Raw genomic sequence first — 20,915 nt, 5'->3', positions numbered from 1 at the left:
GAGTTGACGGTATTAACGGTCCTACTATATCCATACTTATTGATGACCAAACACTTTTCGGTACATCCATCGGCTGACTCATTCCTCTTCTTTTACTGGCGTCCATCTTTCTGAACTGACATTTATGACATGTCTTTACATGTCTCTCAATATCTCCTTTCATTCCCATCCAATAGAAATTACTGCGGACTCTATCGTACGTCTTATGTTTTCCTAGATGTGATGCAAATTCGTGACAATGATATAACACTTCTTTGATTAACGATTGTGGTATACATAGTAACCATCGCTCATTTCCATCTGATTTCATATCTCTGTAATATAATATATCTTTATGTATAATATATTTCTTTTCATATCTCTCGTAGTCTTTTCGATTATCTATTCGATTGATAAGTATCTGTATTATCTGTGATAACTGTTGATCCTGTTTCTGCTCGAATATCGTCTGTTCTCTTGATATCTTCAATTCGTTTCCGTCTTTAGCGATAAACGATTCTTTAAAACTCTTTATATTTAGACGAGTATCCATACATTCTTCTCCGGTTTCTCTTCCATATTCAATGGGCAAACTTCTGTATCAAAACCRTTCGGTAGGTTTCGACTCAAATAATCCGCATCCACGTGACTCTTACCACTGTTGAATCGGATGTCTAAATCATATGACTGTAAAATCAATCCCCAATTACTCAATTGACTATTCGGGTTTCGAAATCGTAATAAATGGCATAATGCATGGCAATCGGTGATCACTTGAACACGTCTACCATTAACATAATGTCTTAACTTCTGTAATGCAAACACAATACTTAAGCACTCGAGATGTGTCGCACCCTTCACTTGTTCTGTATATGTCGTCGATCTACTAACACATGCCAACAGTTTCGGACCTTCTGGTTCGATCTGAAGTAAATGTGCTGCTATTGCTAACTTCGACGCATCTGATCTCAACTGTAATTCGTATTTCGGATCATAATAAGTTAATATAGGCGGTGATAGCACTGCATTCTTCAATTTCAAATATGCTTCGTTCTGTTCTTCTTTCCAAATCCATTTCGCATTCTTCTTTAGCAATCGATGTAATGGTTCGGCTATCTCTGCAAATCCTTTGACAAACTTTCTGAAAAATCCAACATATCCTAGAAATGATCTCAATTTTGTCACTGAGTCAGGTGCTGGTATGTTTGCCAATGAACTAACTCTTTCTGCATCTGGTAATAGACCTTTGTCTGTAATCATGTGTCCTAAAAATGGTACACTTTTCATACACATTCTGCATTTGCTTGGCTTCAACTTCAAGTCATATGCTCTCATTCTCTCGAAAATCTCTATCAATCTTCGTATGTGTTCTTTGAATCCTTTACTGTAACACAGTATGTCATCCATATAGAAAAATAAGTATTTTCTAGTCATCGGTTCTAATATCGTCTGCATTACTCGACTACAAACTGCTGGACTCAAATGCAATCCAAAAGGTAAATAATTAAATTGATATAATCCTTTAAAAGTTGTAAAACTTGTAACTTCTTTTGTTTCTGGTGACAATCTGATCTGCCAGAAGAAACTCGCACAGTCCATCGTCGAATATAAATCTGTATCTGCTAAACATGTAATGAAGTCTTCCATCAACGGTATCGGATAACTATCTCTTCTCAGAACTTGATTTACTTTTCGATAATTGACACAAAATCTAAGTGTCCCGTCTCTCTTATCTACTAATACTACGGGTGAACTCCAGGCTGACTGACTCGGCGATATAATTCCTCTTTTCAACATATCTTCTATCATTTCACTGAGCACTTCTTTTTCTTTCGGTGATGTCTTATACGGTTGACATGACAACGGCTTTTCGTCACCTACTGGTATCGTATAGTCTAACCCTTTGATTCTTCCCAATTCGTCATCTCCTACTGCAAATCGATCTCTAAATTGACATAATATCTGTTGTAAGACTTCTGTTTCCTCTTTCGATAAGTGTTTTCCTGTTTTAAACATTTTCAAGAACTTTTCTTTTTCTTCGTCCGACATCTCTTGAATTATGTTTTCTGTTTCGTTGAATGGTTTCACTGATCCTAATAATTCTTCATTCAACTCTTCTTTGGTCTCTATGACTTCTGTCGTATCATTCAATTTATTTATCGTTGCAATCGCACTATTCTTCCGAAGTCTATGTTCGGTATTCTTCTTATTTCGAACGATTAGTTGTATGGATTCGACTCTGTCATCGATAAAACCCATACCTACTTCTAAACCATTTTCCTTATATAAATCCCTCGTCTCTATGACGGCAGGATTTCTTTCTTCATCAGTTCTCACGCATTCGACAATCATTTCAGATCGCGGCGGTATTCTAACTGTTCTCATGGTCTTCATGTGACCAACTGTCATATATGCAAATACTTTTGCCGAACTCTTTTCACTCTTATCTTTGCGTTTGTCATTCTTCGACTTCACGCGACTATAATTATCTAAATTATTCGACTCACCCGAACCTTCACTTGAATTGTCCGACTCTTGACTCGAACTGTCTGTAGGTTCAGTTATAATCATATTGGATAATGTCTTTCCATTACCTCTTTTCTCATTCTTTCGATACTCTTCGTATCCGTCATTCTTGACGATCCATCGCTGATTAGGCCATGAATTAATTTTTCCTCTGGCTGCTGCAACAACCATCGAACTCTCTTTACTTGTCGATTCTGTATATCTATATGGCGGTTCTGGACATCTTGGACTCTTAAGATAGTCGAGGTATTCTTTACTCAAACAATCTTCTGCATCTCTTATCATTCGTCCCTTCCATATACACACCAAATTCATTGATTCGCAAAAATCATTTCCTAATATCACTGGCGGATTCTTTATGTTAGATACAGCAACGGCTAAATTCAAACTCTTATTCTTCATAGAAATCTTCACATTTGCGAGATATCCATTGGGATAGGTTGATCTTCCGTCTGCTGTTTCCATCGCTCTTCTTGGCCATGGTTTCAATCTTTTTCCCAGTGCTTCTGCTAAGTCTTTGTTAATTATCGTAATACTACATCCAGAGTCTGGTAACGCTTTAACTGGTATGCCATCGACTAATATCTGGATAATTGGAACGTTTCCTAAGTCTAGTTTTTCTAATATCTCTTCCATCGACTTCTCATAGTTGAAAGTAGACCAGTGTTTCGCTATTGCCGGGTCTGTCCACGGATCAAATTCTTTTGTTTTCACTGGAACTAATTCCCTCCCGCTCGAGATATGACTTCCACTGTCATAACTTTGACGTTCATTCTGGTTTCCACGAGTTCTGAAATTACTTTGATTATTCGTATAATCATTTCTCATATCTGTTCTCGTGTTTTCTTTCTTCTGTTCATTCGTCGATTCATTTGTTTTCAACCATTCTTCGTATCTCTTCTGACTGTTTTCTCGATCTCTCGGTATTCTGCAGTCTCTTGATAAGTGTCCTGGTTTTCCACAATTAAAACAACTGAATGTTTTTCTATTCCCTTTTTGCTCGTTTCCGGCTTTTATATGTCCGGTTGAATTATCTTCTCTTCTTCTTGATCTAAATACAATATCATTTCTTTGATATGTTTTCTTCGGTTCATTCAATCTTCTGAGTCTTTCGGTTGTTTCCTTATTTCTTAAAAATTTTCTAACTTCTTCGGGATTGTTCGCCATTGAAACTTGATTAATTAAATAATTGTCTCTTAGACCAACTCTTATACGGTTCATTACCGTTAATGTATTATCTCCCGGTAATTTCTTTGATAAACCCAAAATTCTCGTAACAAATTCTGACGGTCTCTCATCTGATTTTTGGTATGCATTCGTTAATTCATTATATGCGGTATCTTGTCCTTCGCCTAATCCATACCATTCTCTAAAATTTTCTTCGAAGTCTTCCCAATTTTCGGGATTATTTTCCGGATACTTATAATCGTAAAAATCTAAAGCTGTTCCTTCGAGATACTGATTTACATTCTTTACTTTATTTCTCGAAGACCACTCTTGAGTTTTCGCAAATCTGTTGTAATCGGTTAGCCATTCGCTCGCTTCTTCTTCTTTGCCATTAAATTTCGGCGCTTTTCTAAAATGACTTTTCGGCATTTTCCGATCTTCTAATATCTCTCCTAATCTATCGACTAATAATAACATAGGATCTGATTCTCGATCTTCTTTCTCTGGTGTCGATTGTTTCTGTTTATTTATATTCATCCTTCGAGGCGGTGAATTTATCGCATAATTATCTATCTCTTCATTAATCTGGTCATCCGGTACTTCTATACTCGAAATGACTTTTGATCTACTCTTATCACTTCTCTTCGGGTCTGTTGATATCCAATCAAATTGGCTATCCTTCGGAAACTGTGTCTTCTTATTCGTAATTCCCCAGTCTTTCAATACTCCCTTTGAATATAAGGTTTCTGATCTCTGGTTCTCTACATTTGTAGTCGTCTTTTGTTGAGTATTCTTCTCATTGTCAGAATATATCACATTTCCGGTATCATTAATATGTTTCGTAATCGATGTCTTCAACGGCTGTTTCTCGATAATAATCGGTTCCAGCGGTTGTCTATCTTTCTCTATTATTGTCGATTCGAACTGTAATTTCTTCTGAATTGATTTCAAATCTCTTTTGTCCGTCTTTTTCGGCTCTGTCTGTACCTCTAATATAGGCATTTGCGGACTACTTTCTTTTGCCGACTTTTCGGTCTCTAATTTTCTTTTATATTCGTTCATCTTTTCGGGACTAATAGGAGGTCTACCCTCTCTTATACGGGTTTGATAAACATTTAACTGTTTTAACTTTTCTTCCGTATTCTTAATCTCTTTGTTTATGAATTCGAGTTGAGAAGCAGTTAATATGTCTGCCTGTTCTCGAAGTCCTTCTATTTCTGTGAATTCAAGGTCTGCGTTGTCCATTGCAACGGTAGTACCAAAGAAATCTTCTAATTCTTCATCTATACTCTTATTTTCGTTCTGTAGTCCCGTTTCTTCTAATAATTTCTTAGCTTTCGTCGTATTCTTCTCTTCTGCACTTTCAATGACTGTATCTTCTGATTCTTCATCCGATTCTATTTCGTGATGAGATATAATCATCGAAATATCATTGAGTGTCATATTGGGATCGAATCTATCGCCCAATTTCTCTTTTATCGCTAAGAAATTTCTTACAAATTCCCGTGACATCTTATAAGCTGTACTTCCGGTTCGCAACTTCCGGTTTCGGCTTCTAATCTCTATTTTGCAATACTTTAGTCTTTTCTTTTAATGACAGTCTTTCTCTCTAATATTTGCGGACAATCTGGTCCACCTCTTTGTAGACAATCTTGTCTACCTCTTATGCTGTCTTCTAATTTCTATTTCTTCTGTTTTTGGACAACAGGCGCCTCCACCACTTGAAACGGGCCTGACTTTTATGACCAGTTACAAGGAACTGTAGCTCAGTCGCTCAGCTCAACTTAGGTACTCGGGGATCGAATTCAGACAGTATGTCTGGTCCGATAGTATTGCAGTTCTCGTAATCACCCTTTCGATGTCGCGGTCATTTGTCTTGACTTCAATTACCTGCCGATATCCCTCATACTTCACACTTAAGACAAACTTTCACTCAATGCACACTTCAATTGATGATTAAATATATTTATTAATTATTATATTAATTACATATTAGTTACAAAAATAGAAGTATTATTTAAATTGAATGTTTCATTTGCCTTAAAAATGATTGACAAGTCTATCGACTGCTTTCTTCAAGCGTAGGCAAGAGAGTAAAATTTATTATAGAAATTACTTAAAATTACAAATTATTAAAATAGGAAAATAACTGAATATAGAGTAATTCATGGAAACTTTCGATAAACTTATCAATAATTCTTTCTCTCATATGACTATCATTTCACTCTGAATTACAAATCTATTAATAATATAAAGTTTGAATTATGAATGTATGAAATATCTATAAAAAATCTAATAATTATATTCAAAAATTCAATATAAAAGTTGAGGTATTTTCGGCCCCTTTCATATATTACATACACTTATATACAGTAGAGTACACCTCAAAATAACTGTCAATAAAATAATGATAAATGTTGTTTCTATACATTGTATTTTATATTATTGTACTTTCCTTTAGTAGTCAAAATATATAGTATAATGTCCTCAAATATAGAAAAATTTATTAAATAATAATTTCAACAAATTATAATAACAATTACTTATGTCTAATAATCATTTATCTTACAATAACATGAGTTTATTAATTACTTTTATTAATAGAGATTTCATGACTATTGTCATCTATTATTTATATTATAGTATTTTATAAATTTTATAACATCAATTGTAATATACTGTATATATCAGTAAAAAATGCATTATTACTAAAACTGTTTATGTAATTAAATACTACAGTATTTGTCGATAATTTGAAACATTTTATAAAAAAAACTATTAATAAATTTATTTTCATATATAGTTTCAATTGTTTAAGGATATTATTTCTAATTTCATATATTTTTTTACATTAATCATATTAACAATAATACTGTATATTATATTACATTATAGTATTGAATTAAGATTTATTATTTAAGTATTTATTTGATTTTATTATTCATTGAATAAATTTCTAGAAAGGTAACTATGGATTTATTTCAAATCTACTCAATAATATAATATTACGGTACATATAATATAAATTAATATTAAATATTTATTATTATAACTGTAATATTATAATATAATATAAATAAATATTTTATAATAATATAAATATTATAAATAAATATATTATAAGGTTTTAAAGAAATACATTTATAAAAATTTTTATTTAAATGAAAAATAATGATCTAATTTTGTTTTTAGTTTTACATAAATTTAGAAACTAATTATAAAATAAACTGGTACATTTTCAAAAAAAATATTTAGATCTTAAATTATAATAATAATTATATTATGTTAATTTTTGCAGATTTACCTATCTGAATAATAATAATAATAATAATAATAATATATACATAATATTACCTATAATTACACAAGAGTTGGTCATTATAATAGCTCGGATACAAGTTTAATGTTAGATAAATGTTGTATTATAACATTGAAAACATCAATTATACTCAAATGAATCATTATTATTATTATTTTGTATATAAATACTATTATTATACACTACTATTACACAATGCGTCCAATTATTTTTTAGATATATAGATTTTTACATTATGTTTTATAAAAATGATAAAAATAAATAATAAAAATTTATCAATTTTAACTATAATATCACATAAAATTTTAATTTAATTTAATAATGATGTAGTAGTATTTATATAATAAAAATAATAATTTTTTTCTTTACTTTAATATACATATTAAATATCATTTAGATAATGTAAATATAAATCAATATTTAAAAACTTTTTTTTTAGTTTATAATTTTTATTATATAGAATATTATAATTATACATTTATTAAAATTTATATAACATTAATATATAAAGAAAATAAACTTATTGTATTATTTAAATTTATGTTGAACACAATACAGTATAACAATTTTTGTTTAAACAAGATAAACATGTAGAATATTTTTGTTAAAAAATAATTTTACATTTATTTCATTATATAATAATAATGATTTTCACAGTTAACTATACATTTTATACAAAAAACACAATAGTAGTCATACATATAATAAAAATTAGTTTATCGATATTATATTCATGTTTATTATTAATATTAATTTGTTATTACAATAATTATTTTTAAGAACAAATAGATAATTATTTTAATATAATATAATTATTATAAAAAACTGATTAATATTTTTGTTTATAAAATAAAATTAATGACAATTTTAAAGTTGTGCACTTTGAAAATTAAACCAATTATATTTTTTATATTAAATTTATAAAATTGACGTAAATTGGTGTACAATAAAATGTTTTTGTTATTTCAAATAAAACATAACAAGTAATTATTGAGTTAATCACTGGTTAATACCAAATGATATATTATTATTAATTTTATAAAATAAATATAATATTATTATACATAGATATAATATATGATATATAGATACTAAACGTCAGTCTCAACATTGATGGCTGAATAGTTGGGAACACTATCTCTGATCGGATCCAATATTTTCAGACTACTGTCACTCCTGACCATCAAATCCTTTCGTCGGGGAATCTTTAGGTCGAACCGTTCGTCACGAAATCGATGACAATTGGTTACCAATACTATCGATATGATTACTCCGTAAAAAATTAAAACAATCTTTTTTTTGTTATTAGTAATAATAATAATAATGATAATAATAATTAATGTGTAATTTTTTCGGGTATTATATGACATTAGACCAGTGATGTCGATTCATTTGATGATACCATTGAGTTGAAGCAAAAAGTAAAAAAAGAGAAAAAACATGATATGAGTATATAAAACATGATATGAGTAAATTTATATATATATATAAATAAGAAATAACATTTGTTTTATAACAAATAAAAGCAAATAATAACTATACCAACACACCAACACACCAACACACCAACACACACACACACACACACACACACACACACACACACACACACACACAAACACACACACACAGAAAGACATATAATTAATGACTAAATAATCTCAAAGTTAGAGAAATGATTTTTTTTCTTCCACTCAATTCTTTGATGTGTGTCTTATCTATAGGTTTAACAGCAATTTATTATAAATGAAATAATAAAAAATTATTAACAAATGATTAATACTACTGTATACGTGACATTAGCCAGTATATGAAGTGTATAATTTTTCTCGACTACTGTACTTGTATTATATACACATTGGTTTTGAAATTATTGTATACAAAAGCAAAATTTTTTTTTATTATACTATAGAATTTGCTAAATAGTTTTTTCTATATATAATATTATTGAGATTATTATAGTATTAGGTATTGTTAAGTCATTAAATCAACGATATATTATGAATGCTTACAATAATATAGATGATGGCATCAATCTTTTGCTGTATAAACATATCAGCCAATTGTTGTTCAGACAAATCATTGCGGGTGTGAACGGCTCGAGTCAGCAAAGTATGGTTACAATAGATCTGCGGTAATCTATTGGATATATTAAAAGATAAATAAAAGACAAAAATAAAATAACATAAAATAAAAATCATTCAAAAATTCTAATGTAATAATTAAAATGAATAAATGATTTAAAATTACTAAGATTTTTATTATTATTATTAAATTTTAATTATTTAAATTAATATTATGGTAATCTGTTATTAGTGTACTTTTTGATAATTTATAATATAAATAATTAGCTAAATGAATAATAATGTTTTTTAATTACAAATAATTGCGTAAATATTATAATTATATTTGTAAATTAATGAGTAATTTGTTATTATTACTATATATTATAATTATTAATTAACAATAACTAACATATAACTTAGTATGATTGACACTAATACATGTGTATTACACTAATACTTAATTAAAGATTAATTGCTTTAATTACTTTATTATCTAAATACAGTATTTATAAATTTATTTAAAATCATTCACACAAATAAATAAATTATCATAAGTTACAAATAATTCAAAAATGATTTATTATAATATTTTTTGAAAACCACATATGATTACATAAACAATTATTCAATAAATAGTTTAAAAATCAATTTTATTTGTATTTACACTTCAAAAAATCTGTCACAAAAATATATATATTGTGAACTTATTTTTTCAAAATCCCTTATAAAATAGTTTATATACGAAATATTCATCACATATCCATACAGTATATTTAAACATATAAATGTTTGATAAATATAATATTGATTTCAAAAAAATAAAAAAATAAAAAAATAAAAAAAGAGTAAAGATTTATACAATTTATCGACGGATAATATATATTATATTACTTATAGTTCATATATCTATATATATTATATCAAATATTTAACGTACAATTTAAAATCCAAGAATTTATTTGATTGAATGAAATTGAATTGTCGGCTAAAAAAAGTCAAACACCAGACATAAGGCTTTTTATAAAAAAAGATCCGGTTTTTTGTGTATATGTAATATTCAACCAAACATTCATACACTTTATAGCACTTATATAATACTGTATTACACATGAAATATATCGATATATAAATTTTTTATATATATTTACAGTATATAATATTCTGTTGTATAAAAAATGCCTCGAGTTATATATATAAAAACGATTTAAAAAACTTAAATATTATAGTGATGTGTTGCCAGTTATCAACAAAAAATATCACTAACTTTGAATTTTATATTTTATATAAAGTGTATGATATTTTTTTTAAATCAAAATCTTTTTGTATATATCATTAAAATGCAATAGTTTTATTTATTTAGTAATCGATTGAATGGATGACATACAGTATGAATATTTATAAAAATACAAATATAAGTTTTAATTATCAAAATTTTTACATACATTATTATCACAAATTGCTACAATTATTTTATATGAAATTTAAAAGCAAACATATTTGTAATATTATAAACCTAAAGTAATTGGAAATTTTTTAATTATTTATAAATATTACTTTAGTAGTATGTGTTTTACAAATATTACAAAAATAGTTTTATCTAAACATATTCTATAATATATTAATGCTTTAATTAATTGCAATGTAAATGTAAATATCTCTTATCTATAATTAATGTTTTTGAGTGCTATAATAAAATTTAGGATTTGTTTGTAAATTAATAGCTAAATAATTATATGATAACACACACACACACACACACACACACACACACACACACACACACACACACACACACACACACACACACACACACACACACACACACACACACACACACACACACACACACACACACACACACACACACACACACACACACACACACACACACACACACACACACACACATACATACATACATACATACATACATACATACTATATATACATAAATAGATACTACAGGCTGTAGTCTACAGCTTATTATAGTTGTTTAGTCACTCATAAGCCATAAGAAATGTGTAAAAAGGTGTAACAAATTATGTGATTGAATTGTATTTCATCATTAAGTCTATCATTAGTTTCGAGTTGTTATTGAGAGGCATAACAATTGGGTCTTACGATTGAATTGTCTGATATTTGGGTTATTTGGACATTCAATACAATTCAATGTGTTTTATAAATACAATATATTGCATACTATATACTACACTATATATCGTTTACTTATTACAGTACAGTATGCTGTATATTGAATACACTGTAATTTATATACAATCTTATAAATGTTGGACATTATGTATATATTTAAAGATGTACAGTACATACAGTATATATATATATATATTGTATATAATTTGATGTAACTATTTTTGTTTTTGTTGTCTAACTTTATAACTATTATCTTAATTGGATTTTACGTTAATTAAATTCCGGACCAAATACTCGGCGATATTTGTGTATTACTTTTATACTATTGTTTTAGTTATATTTAGCGATTAAGCGCTCAAATAAAACAAAAATCAATATAATTGTCACTCGTTTATTATTACAAAAAAATAAATCTTAAACTATTAAGTCCTACTACTACTACTATACATATAATTTAATACACAATATATTGTAATACTTTATATGTAGGGCTTAAATATTAGATCTAATAAACTATAGAATAAAATTGTATTAAAATATAGTAATGTATTCATGTTATATACAATATATACAGTAACATACATTATTTTTTAAAAATAAATATCAAAAATCAATGACAAAAAAAATAAATTGAATATTGATTTCAATGTACTCAAAAATAAAACATTTTCCTACTTATTCATTATCAAATGAGTTTTTATATACTTTTTATTAACAAAAAAATCTAAAGTTAAATGTCGGCAAACATAAGTCACAAAGCATTTCATATGTCAAACCATTGAGTGGTTTAATAAAAAGTATAGACTTTATTCAAATCTCAATGCAAACAGTTTTTGTTTGATTTAAAAATTATCTGGGATTCAGAACTTTAATTTTGTCAAAAGACTAGTAATTTAGTAAATATTTTTTCAATAAATCTATTTTTATATAGTTATAAAAGTAATTGAATTTTTTTTATAGAATAAAAATAATTTCAAATAAAAGTTATTTATAATAATTTTTAATAAGCTATTTTTATTGTTACACATTATCTATAGAACAAAATTAATAAACATATTTTTTTGTATTATATGAAAAAAGTTATGAAAAATATTTTAGTACAATTTATGTAATAAACTAAATAAAATTTTATTAAAATTCAATTGAAGTCAATTTCCAAAATTGATAGCTGATATTAACAACACATTTGAAATCAGTATATATTGAAAAAAAAAATCTATATTATATAAAAACGATTTGATATTATTATTATTTTGTTTGTGTCTTTTGTAATATTGAGTTATTATTGAATTGAATGTTAATATAATACAGTAATGTTAGCTAAAATTGTAGTAAAATTAGGAAAAAAAACTTCATTTTTTGTCAATTTTTACGATTCACTTAAATCCGATACACATTTACTGTAGATATTAAAAGTACTATAGATTTATATTCATAGTATTTGTTAGCAGACATTCAATAATTTATAAACAATTTGCTCCAATAATTTCATAATAAGATAATTTGATAAAATATAGCAAAATATTTTTGCCTTTCAATATAATTGTAATAATTTAATGCATATAATTAATTTTATTTCATACACATTATAAATTAATATTTTTATTTTATACTTATAAATCATATAAATATTACTATAATATTTATAAATTACACAAATAAATTACTTAACATAATTTTTTTACAATTAAACACATAATTTTATATATTTATTTATATATTTTAATATCTATTTTTTGTTGCCAATTATCTATTTGTTTTTAATTAAATTAGTTTTTACATTACTAAACATAAAAATTAATAAATAATATTTGACTTATTTTATTATACTATGTTAGCTAAAACTTTCCTAAAATAATTTATATTTTATAATTAATATAAATATCCTATTATTAGATTAATATCTCTAATGACTAAAATACTCTATAACTTATAAATAAAATAAGTTTCTATATTTATATATATAACATAAAATTATTTGATAGTTGAAATATTATAGGTATTTTTTATTTTATTATTAATTTTTATATAAAAACATAAAAAGAAATATCTATTAATAAATATTTGATATATTATTTATTGATTTTTTTTGCAAATATTTATAAATACTAAATAAATTATTAAATATAAAATTTAATTTGATTTATTTGTACAGTAAATATAATAGACTTTTACACAAAACTATATTATATAATATAAAAGATAAATAAAAAAGTTTTCCGTCTCATTAAGCGCTATATTAAGCAGATCTCTTTAATAATTATACAAATAAATAATTTACACATTATATTGTATTTTATTTGTGTTTATCTTTATTTTGATGATAATTTTGAATTATATAAATCAATACAATAATAGTAAACTGTATATAATGTGTATAAAAATACTGATTATTTTTAAGACTAAAACATTCACTTATATAATGTTTTAAAAATTTTTAAAACTAAAAATAAATACTGTATAATTTTATTTATACAAAACACCATAATATTATTTTAGTAAATTATGTTTTTTTCATTTATTTAGTTATTTTGTACAGTATTTAATAATGTTGAAAGACTATATTTTTTTGTATTAATTGTATCATATATTCAAAATGTTCATTGAAATAAATTTAATAATTTTTATTTTATTAATATACAGAACTTTTGAATAATGATGATAACTTGTTTAATGATAATATTTATGATTCATTATGTAATTACTAGAATAGCTTAACAATAAATAATAAAAATATAATATAAAAAATCAATAATAAATAATTATATAAAATATTGTTATAGTTATTGTTTAATTAGTATTATTATTATTATAGCTATTGTATTAATTTTGACGCTAAAACAATAACTATATATAACAATATTATGTCATAATTTATTAATTTTAGTTTTATTATATAATATCAATAAGTTTTATTTATATATAGACTATATCTATAGACAATAGTCGAGGGAAATATTATTGTTTTATATAACTAATAGTTATTATATTTAATGTCATTGTATTTTGATAATTATTATAAATATTTATTTAAACATAAAATAAGCTTGACTTCATAAATAATTTGATAAAAATATTTAATAAATAGCTTAAAAATTAATAAGAAAAATTTTATTTATTATAAATATTTAAATCTCATTTTAAAAATTTTATGAGACTATAAAAATATAATATATTATTAACTTAATATTATAACATATGCTTCATTTTTAGTGCAAAAATATATAAATATAGACAAATAAACAAATTATTAAACATGATATAAACTAATATAATAATTTCATAAATGTCATAAAATTAATTATAAATCTCAGCAATAAAATTAGTTTTTTCATATGAAAAAACTTTTTTTTTAATTGAAAATTTCAAATAAAAACTGACATTAATTGCGATTTAAAACAGATTTATGACTTTCACTGTTTAGATACTGTATTTTTTATAGAGTGTGATATATATAAATTTTTTATTATGATATATATATAATATATTTAAAAAAAATTGTCATTTATTTTAATTTACAGTTTAACTTAGATTTTATCATAGCATTTCAAACTTAATTAAATTACATATTTAATGTGTTTTATGTGTAAATATCTATAGCATATATATATATATAATTCATAACCATTTTGAAATAATATGCAAACGTTTGCATTGTTTTTAAAAATACGGTTTTATGCACAAAATATAACAGTATTAAACTTTTTCAAGTATTATTTACAGTATATACAGTATATTATTGCTATCAATATATAAATATATATATATATATATACAGTATATATCGTAAGTGCCATTTGTGTATTGATTTTAGGATGTATTTATGCAAATGCAGTCATAAAGAAAACAACAACAAGAAAATTGGATTTTTTCTCTCTCTTTCTATTTTTTATATATATTTTTCTCACTAATTGAAGCGTTCAATCACTCAAACAATTGCAATACATTTATTCACAATAAATACCAGGGATTTATTTTTGGAGCTGATTTTACAGACTCTACAATAAAATTAGATAAAAGATGACATTCCTATGAGATTCCTGTATGTATGAGTGTGTGTGTGTGTGTGTGTGTGTGTGTGTGTGTGAGAGAGAGAGAGAGAGAGAGAGAGAGAGAGAGAGAGAGATTGTATGTGTTTAACAAAAAAAAACACAAAATATCTAACGATTATTTATATTTAGCAATCATTTCAACGTAATCACTCATTTTACATATGAATGCATTTTATATGTATTTTTTCTAAAATATATTATACATATATTTTAGCCTAAAATCGAATAAAACACAAAAAAAACATTCATTTGTTTGAAAACTATAGTTAATATTAAAGACTTTATTTATAAACTTTTAATATATATATATATATTTACTTTAATATTTTATATAATATTCTTTCTTATATGTGATTTTAAATTAATTTAACATTTTATGTAATCTAATTTTTATAATGTATATTTTTTGTCTACTATTTGTTTACTATTAGTAAGTAAATGTCATTTTATTTTGTTTTAATATAAAAATACAAATTACATAAATTTCCATTGAAAAATTCCGCAGAGATTTCTATTATATTTATATTTGATTGTCGACTGATGTTTGTCTTTGTCGTCAATAAATAAATATCTGATGTCTGGTTGTGATATAAGATGTGATGTCTATTATATATATGTGTGTATATATGGGGTTTGTATATGTATTATACTATATGTTGTTTTATCCAAAAATCAACGTTATTTGACTACTATTCTTGTCTTTTGTATATAATAAACAATAAGCTATTTGTTTTATATAATATTTTTATGACATAAAAACTGATTTTGATTGACAAAACTTATATAAAATTAATGCGATAAAAATAGATAAAACAAAAACAATGATAGATTGACAAACAGATTGATAGATTGATAAATCAATATAATGTATACAATATATAACTGTATGATATATACTGTAAATATAAAAAGATTTTTGGCAATCATGCAATGATTATTCGTATTTTGTATAATACAATATTAAATGCATTTTAGGATATATTTTATCACAGTATATATAAAATACAGAATATTCTGTATATAAGTGACTATCTTTAGACTAAGTCAATAACATCGAGAAATGCTCTCTCTCTCTCTTCTCTCTCTCTCTCTCTTTCTTTTTTTCTTCTCTCTCTCTTTCTTCTCTCTCTCTTTCTTTTTTTTTCTCTCTCTTTCTTCTCTCTCTCTCTCTTTCTTTTCTCTCTCTCTCTCTCTTTCTCTCTCTCTCTCTCTCTCTCTCTCTCTCTCTCTCTCTCTCTCTCTCTTTTCTCTCTCTCTTTCTCTCTCTCTCTCTCTCTCTCTTGAGTATATGCCTCACGTGTCTCATAGATTTTAATATAGTATGTTTGAATTGTCTATAAGTGAACAGTGCGTGTATTTGTCGCCCACATATATGTATATAAAACGGTTAACTTTATATCAAACATATAAATTTATGAAAGATATTATGTATGTATAAAAGTTTTTTCTGTAACATATACTTACATAATAAGCAATATATATGCTATAGTTTCTATCATAGAGTCTATAATGTTTACAATTTACCTACATTTGACTAAACAGTTTAAGAAAAAATAACAAATTATCATATGTTTGACTGTTTATATTGATTACTACTGAATCAATCATTTGTATTCAATGAATGTATTTAGATATTTGTCTGAAAATTTATTCAAGACTTTACTGAAAAAACAAATACAATGTATTTCAAGTATTTGTCGTTTTAATAATAAGGTATTCAATTAAAACACAAATAATTTAATTATTTTGTTTCTAATTTGATTATCTAATAAAATCAACTATTCATTAATGTTTGTCATTTGTTAAATTATTTGTTATTTTAGAAATTTTTATTAAATTTATGATATTTACAAGATAAACAAAATTATATTATATTTTTTTCAATATAGATCTATTGGAGAAAAAAGTTTTTTTCATATGTTTATATTTTACATTATGAACAAATAATCAATATAGAAATTTTTCTAAAAGATAATAAAAAATAATTTTTTTTGTAAGTTTAGAAAATATTTTAATAATAAAATCAAACTTAAATTTTCAATTTGATTGACATATAAAAAACTTGTTAACTTGCCATTATTAATAATGAAAAAAGTTGAAAACTAAAATTTTGCAATTTTGACTATATTACTAAAATCAATTATTTGATAAAATTAAAAATTAGTTTATTATAATCATTAATCATAGATAATTATTTTTAAAAAAAAAGTTTTAATAATATTTTTTAGACATAATAATTTATTGTATTTTAGATAAAAATTTTATTTTATTTAATGATACAATAATTTATAGTTACATTTGTTGCACAGGCATGTCATGATATAAAATGTATGGTCAATGCTGTCACTTAAAAAGGGTTTAAGTCAAAGGTTTAACCATTAAATAGGTTGACAGCCATTTGATAGATAATAAATATAGAGATAAGTACTGTATATATGTAGCAAATGTAGCAAAAATTTCAAGTTTATTTGATAATTAAATTATTATTTTGTTTTAGTAAAATATTTCTAAATTTTAAATTATTATCAAATATTAGGTATTTATATCTTAAATTATTAATATACTACAATTTTATATTAAAAATCTAATTAAAAAATCTAGTGATTATTAAAACATATAATTTAATTACTTTTATCATTTTATTATTTCACTTTCACTCATCTTAATATAAATTTAATATATCAAAATTCTTGTATCAAAAATATTTATAGTTTAGTTTAATTTATTATTTATATATTAATTTTTTTTAGTTATAAAATATAAATAATTTATTTTAAAAATTGTAAAATAATATAAATATTTATATATATATTTTATTGTACAGCATTTTATATTTGTATTATTTTTGTAAACTTATAAAACAGAACTTATAATAACTTTTATAACATATATTTTGGATTAATAGCAAATTGTTATTCAATAGATGAAAATGAATTAATATTTTCATTTTTGTAGTTATTGTTAGTAATGTTATTGTTATTTTTTGTTTGTTAATATTTATCTGTCAGATAGTGTTTATCAAACAAATGCTAAAATAACAAAAAGAAAGTAGTTTTCAGTGTAATAATAATAATAAAAAATACCATTTCTCAAAACATAATATTAATATTTTCAGTCATTAGTTATTTATAAAATAAAATAAATAACATTTTTGTTTATCATTTCATACATTTTTGTATTTTTTAAATGTTAAATAAGACATGAAGATTACAAAATTAATAATATATATAAGTATGTATTTAAAAAAAAATTTGAAAAAGATTCCTCAAGTAACAAACAAATTAAAAAATTTAATATTAAAGTTATAAATAATTATGATACAAAAATAATAATTATTTTTATCTAAAATTCAACTTTTATAAATGCTTAAAATTCAATAAAATAGCAATTTTTATAATTTTAGTCTCAAAAATAATGTATTGAATAATACAGTATTATAAAGAAGATATATAAAAGTCATTAATCGATGAAAATAAATAACATTATAATATAAAAGAAAATATAATAATTTAATTAAGATTTTAATTTTTTTTCTATTACTAATTTTATTTTTATACACACTATTAAATTATTTACATGATTACCGATTTTAATCTGTATTTAATGTACAGTATATTTTAATCAGTGATTAAATTCAGTATTATTGAGTCTACTTAACATTACTTATATGGTATTGAATTTCATATTTTTATTTTTGAAATCTTGAAATTAATTAATTTTGAATTAATTCAAAAATCCAAAAAAAATTCAATAAACTATTGTATTTTAGATAAAAGTTTTTATTTTTATTAGTTTGTAAATGTTAATAAATAACATAATATTTGTTATACTATTATCATTAGTACTGACCATATGATTAGACAATATATTGACATATATTATTAAGTTTTTTTATAATATGTTTATGTTTTAATTAAATAAAAGTAATATATTTTATTGACTATAATTAAAATAAATATCTAGAAAACTAAAATGCAATATAATTAAACAAAAATAAATTACTAAATCTATTTTAATTATTTTTAAAGCTTTGCTTTGTTAAATCTTTTTTTATAATATTAAAATAAAAATATCTTAATAATAATTTAATTGAATAATTGAAATAATTTAATATAGAATTTTTAGAAATATATTGTTTATTTTGAAATATTATTAATAACAACTACTTTATAGTATATAAGAAAAATATTAAATAATTTTCAATATTTTATTATTAAACACTTATTGAGTGTTTTCTGTGTCTATGTGTAGGTTTCAAGAATAATATTTTTATATACATAACTATTTGTGTTTATAAAACAATATTATTCAAGAAATCATATAAAGTATTTACATTACAATATATAAGTATATAATATATATATATATATATATAAACATTGCTAATGAATACCTTCCGGCTGTGCACAGCCTTTCCCTAACGGAATGTACGTAAAAATAAGGCATTTCTTATTGTTGTTGTCGTCGTCGTTGTCGTCTTTAGCCACTCAACACACCATATATTATAGATTTGACAAAAAAAATTATTTATATTATTATTATTAAATATTTATGTTAAGTTAGTATTAGTTGTCTGATTCAACCATTGAATCTTTAGTAACTAACAAATCATTTATGAAATTTAGTTGTTTTGTGAATATATAATAGAATACACTGTTAGAGTATTTTTTGTTATTTTAGATTTTTAAACTTAAAATTCAATTTGTTATTTATTTTACATTAATATTAAATTAAATCGACTGGAATAATATTTTTTTCATTTTAAAAATTATTTGTGTTTATACATAACTTTTGTATTTTACAGTATTTATATTTCTAAGAAATAAAATTATTTATTTAAATTCATACAACAAATGTTGTGATTCACAATAATAAATAAATTATATATTTTTAAAAATCACTTAGACTTTCCAAAAAAACAAAATCTTAAATTTATATTATTATTATTATTATTATTATTATTATTATTATTATTATTATTATTATTATTATTATTATTATTATTATTATTATTTTATTTGTATTTTTTTATAAATATAATAATAAATATTAATATTTAAAACAATTAATAAAAAATATTATATAAATAAAAATTTAAAAATACACAATATTATACTGTATATATATAAAGATTTATATATAAAACTTTTACAATGTATGAAAAGTATAATGATAATTGTTGAAATTATTCAGCATAAAAAACAAAAGTAATACTAATAATACTACTAAATATAATAACATTAAGTTGGATGAAATATTGTTAATGACAGTAAAAAACGAGAAACACACTAAATATTAAGTATTATATTGAATATATAAGATTATGTAATGTTAGAGACATACAGGATGTGTACACTTTTGGCTAACAAAATATTATGTGAGTCAATACAAGTGCTGTATATTCAATATTCTTGTGGTACATGTGTGTCGTCTATCTATATCTGATGATAGCTAACAGTGCGCCGGTCTATAAATGCTATACAGAATATTCTCTGTATTATTATTATATAATTTTATATTAGTTATGTTAGATGTTAACATAATGTACTGTACCAATAACTTTAATATAATTTATACATAAGCTTAATATAATAAATAAAATAGTAAATTTTATTAATATATTACATTGAAAATATTTTAGATTAAATTATCAAT

General features: G+C 23.4%; 1 protein-coding gene across 1 annotated transcript; it reads right to left on the bottom strand.

Annotated features, from left to right (window-relative positions):
* Positions 1-8,082: 8,082 nt before the first annotated feature.
* Positions 8,083-19,739, bottom strand: LOC128955962 (uncharacterized). The gene is made up of 3 exons (XM_054301641.1): positions 19,654-19,739; positions 9,004-9,130; positions 8,083-8,283 (listed from the first exon to the last, which is right to left on the bottom strand). Exons 1-3 carry the CDS (start codon positions 19,704-19,706, stop codon positions 8,083-8,085), a joined length of 381 nt encoding a protein of 126 aa, XP_054157616.1. The 5' UTR covers positions 19,707-19,739.
* Between the last annotated feature and the right edge of the window lie 1,176 nt (positions 19,740-20,915).

This window comes from Oppia nitens, unplaced genomic scaffold (genome assembly GCF_028296485.1).
Source record: "Oppia nitens isolate AA-2021 unplaced genomic scaffold, nextdenovo-longstitch-racon4-pilon3 scaffold2_pilon_pilon_pilon, whole genome shotgun sequence".
In the NCBI taxonomy this organism is placed as follows: domain Eukaryota; kingdom Metazoa; phylum Arthropoda; class Arachnida; order Sarcoptiformes; family Oppiidae; genus Oppia; species Oppia nitens.
Note: the sequence above shows the minus strand (reverse complement) of the source record. Positions and strands in the feature narration are given on the sequence as shown.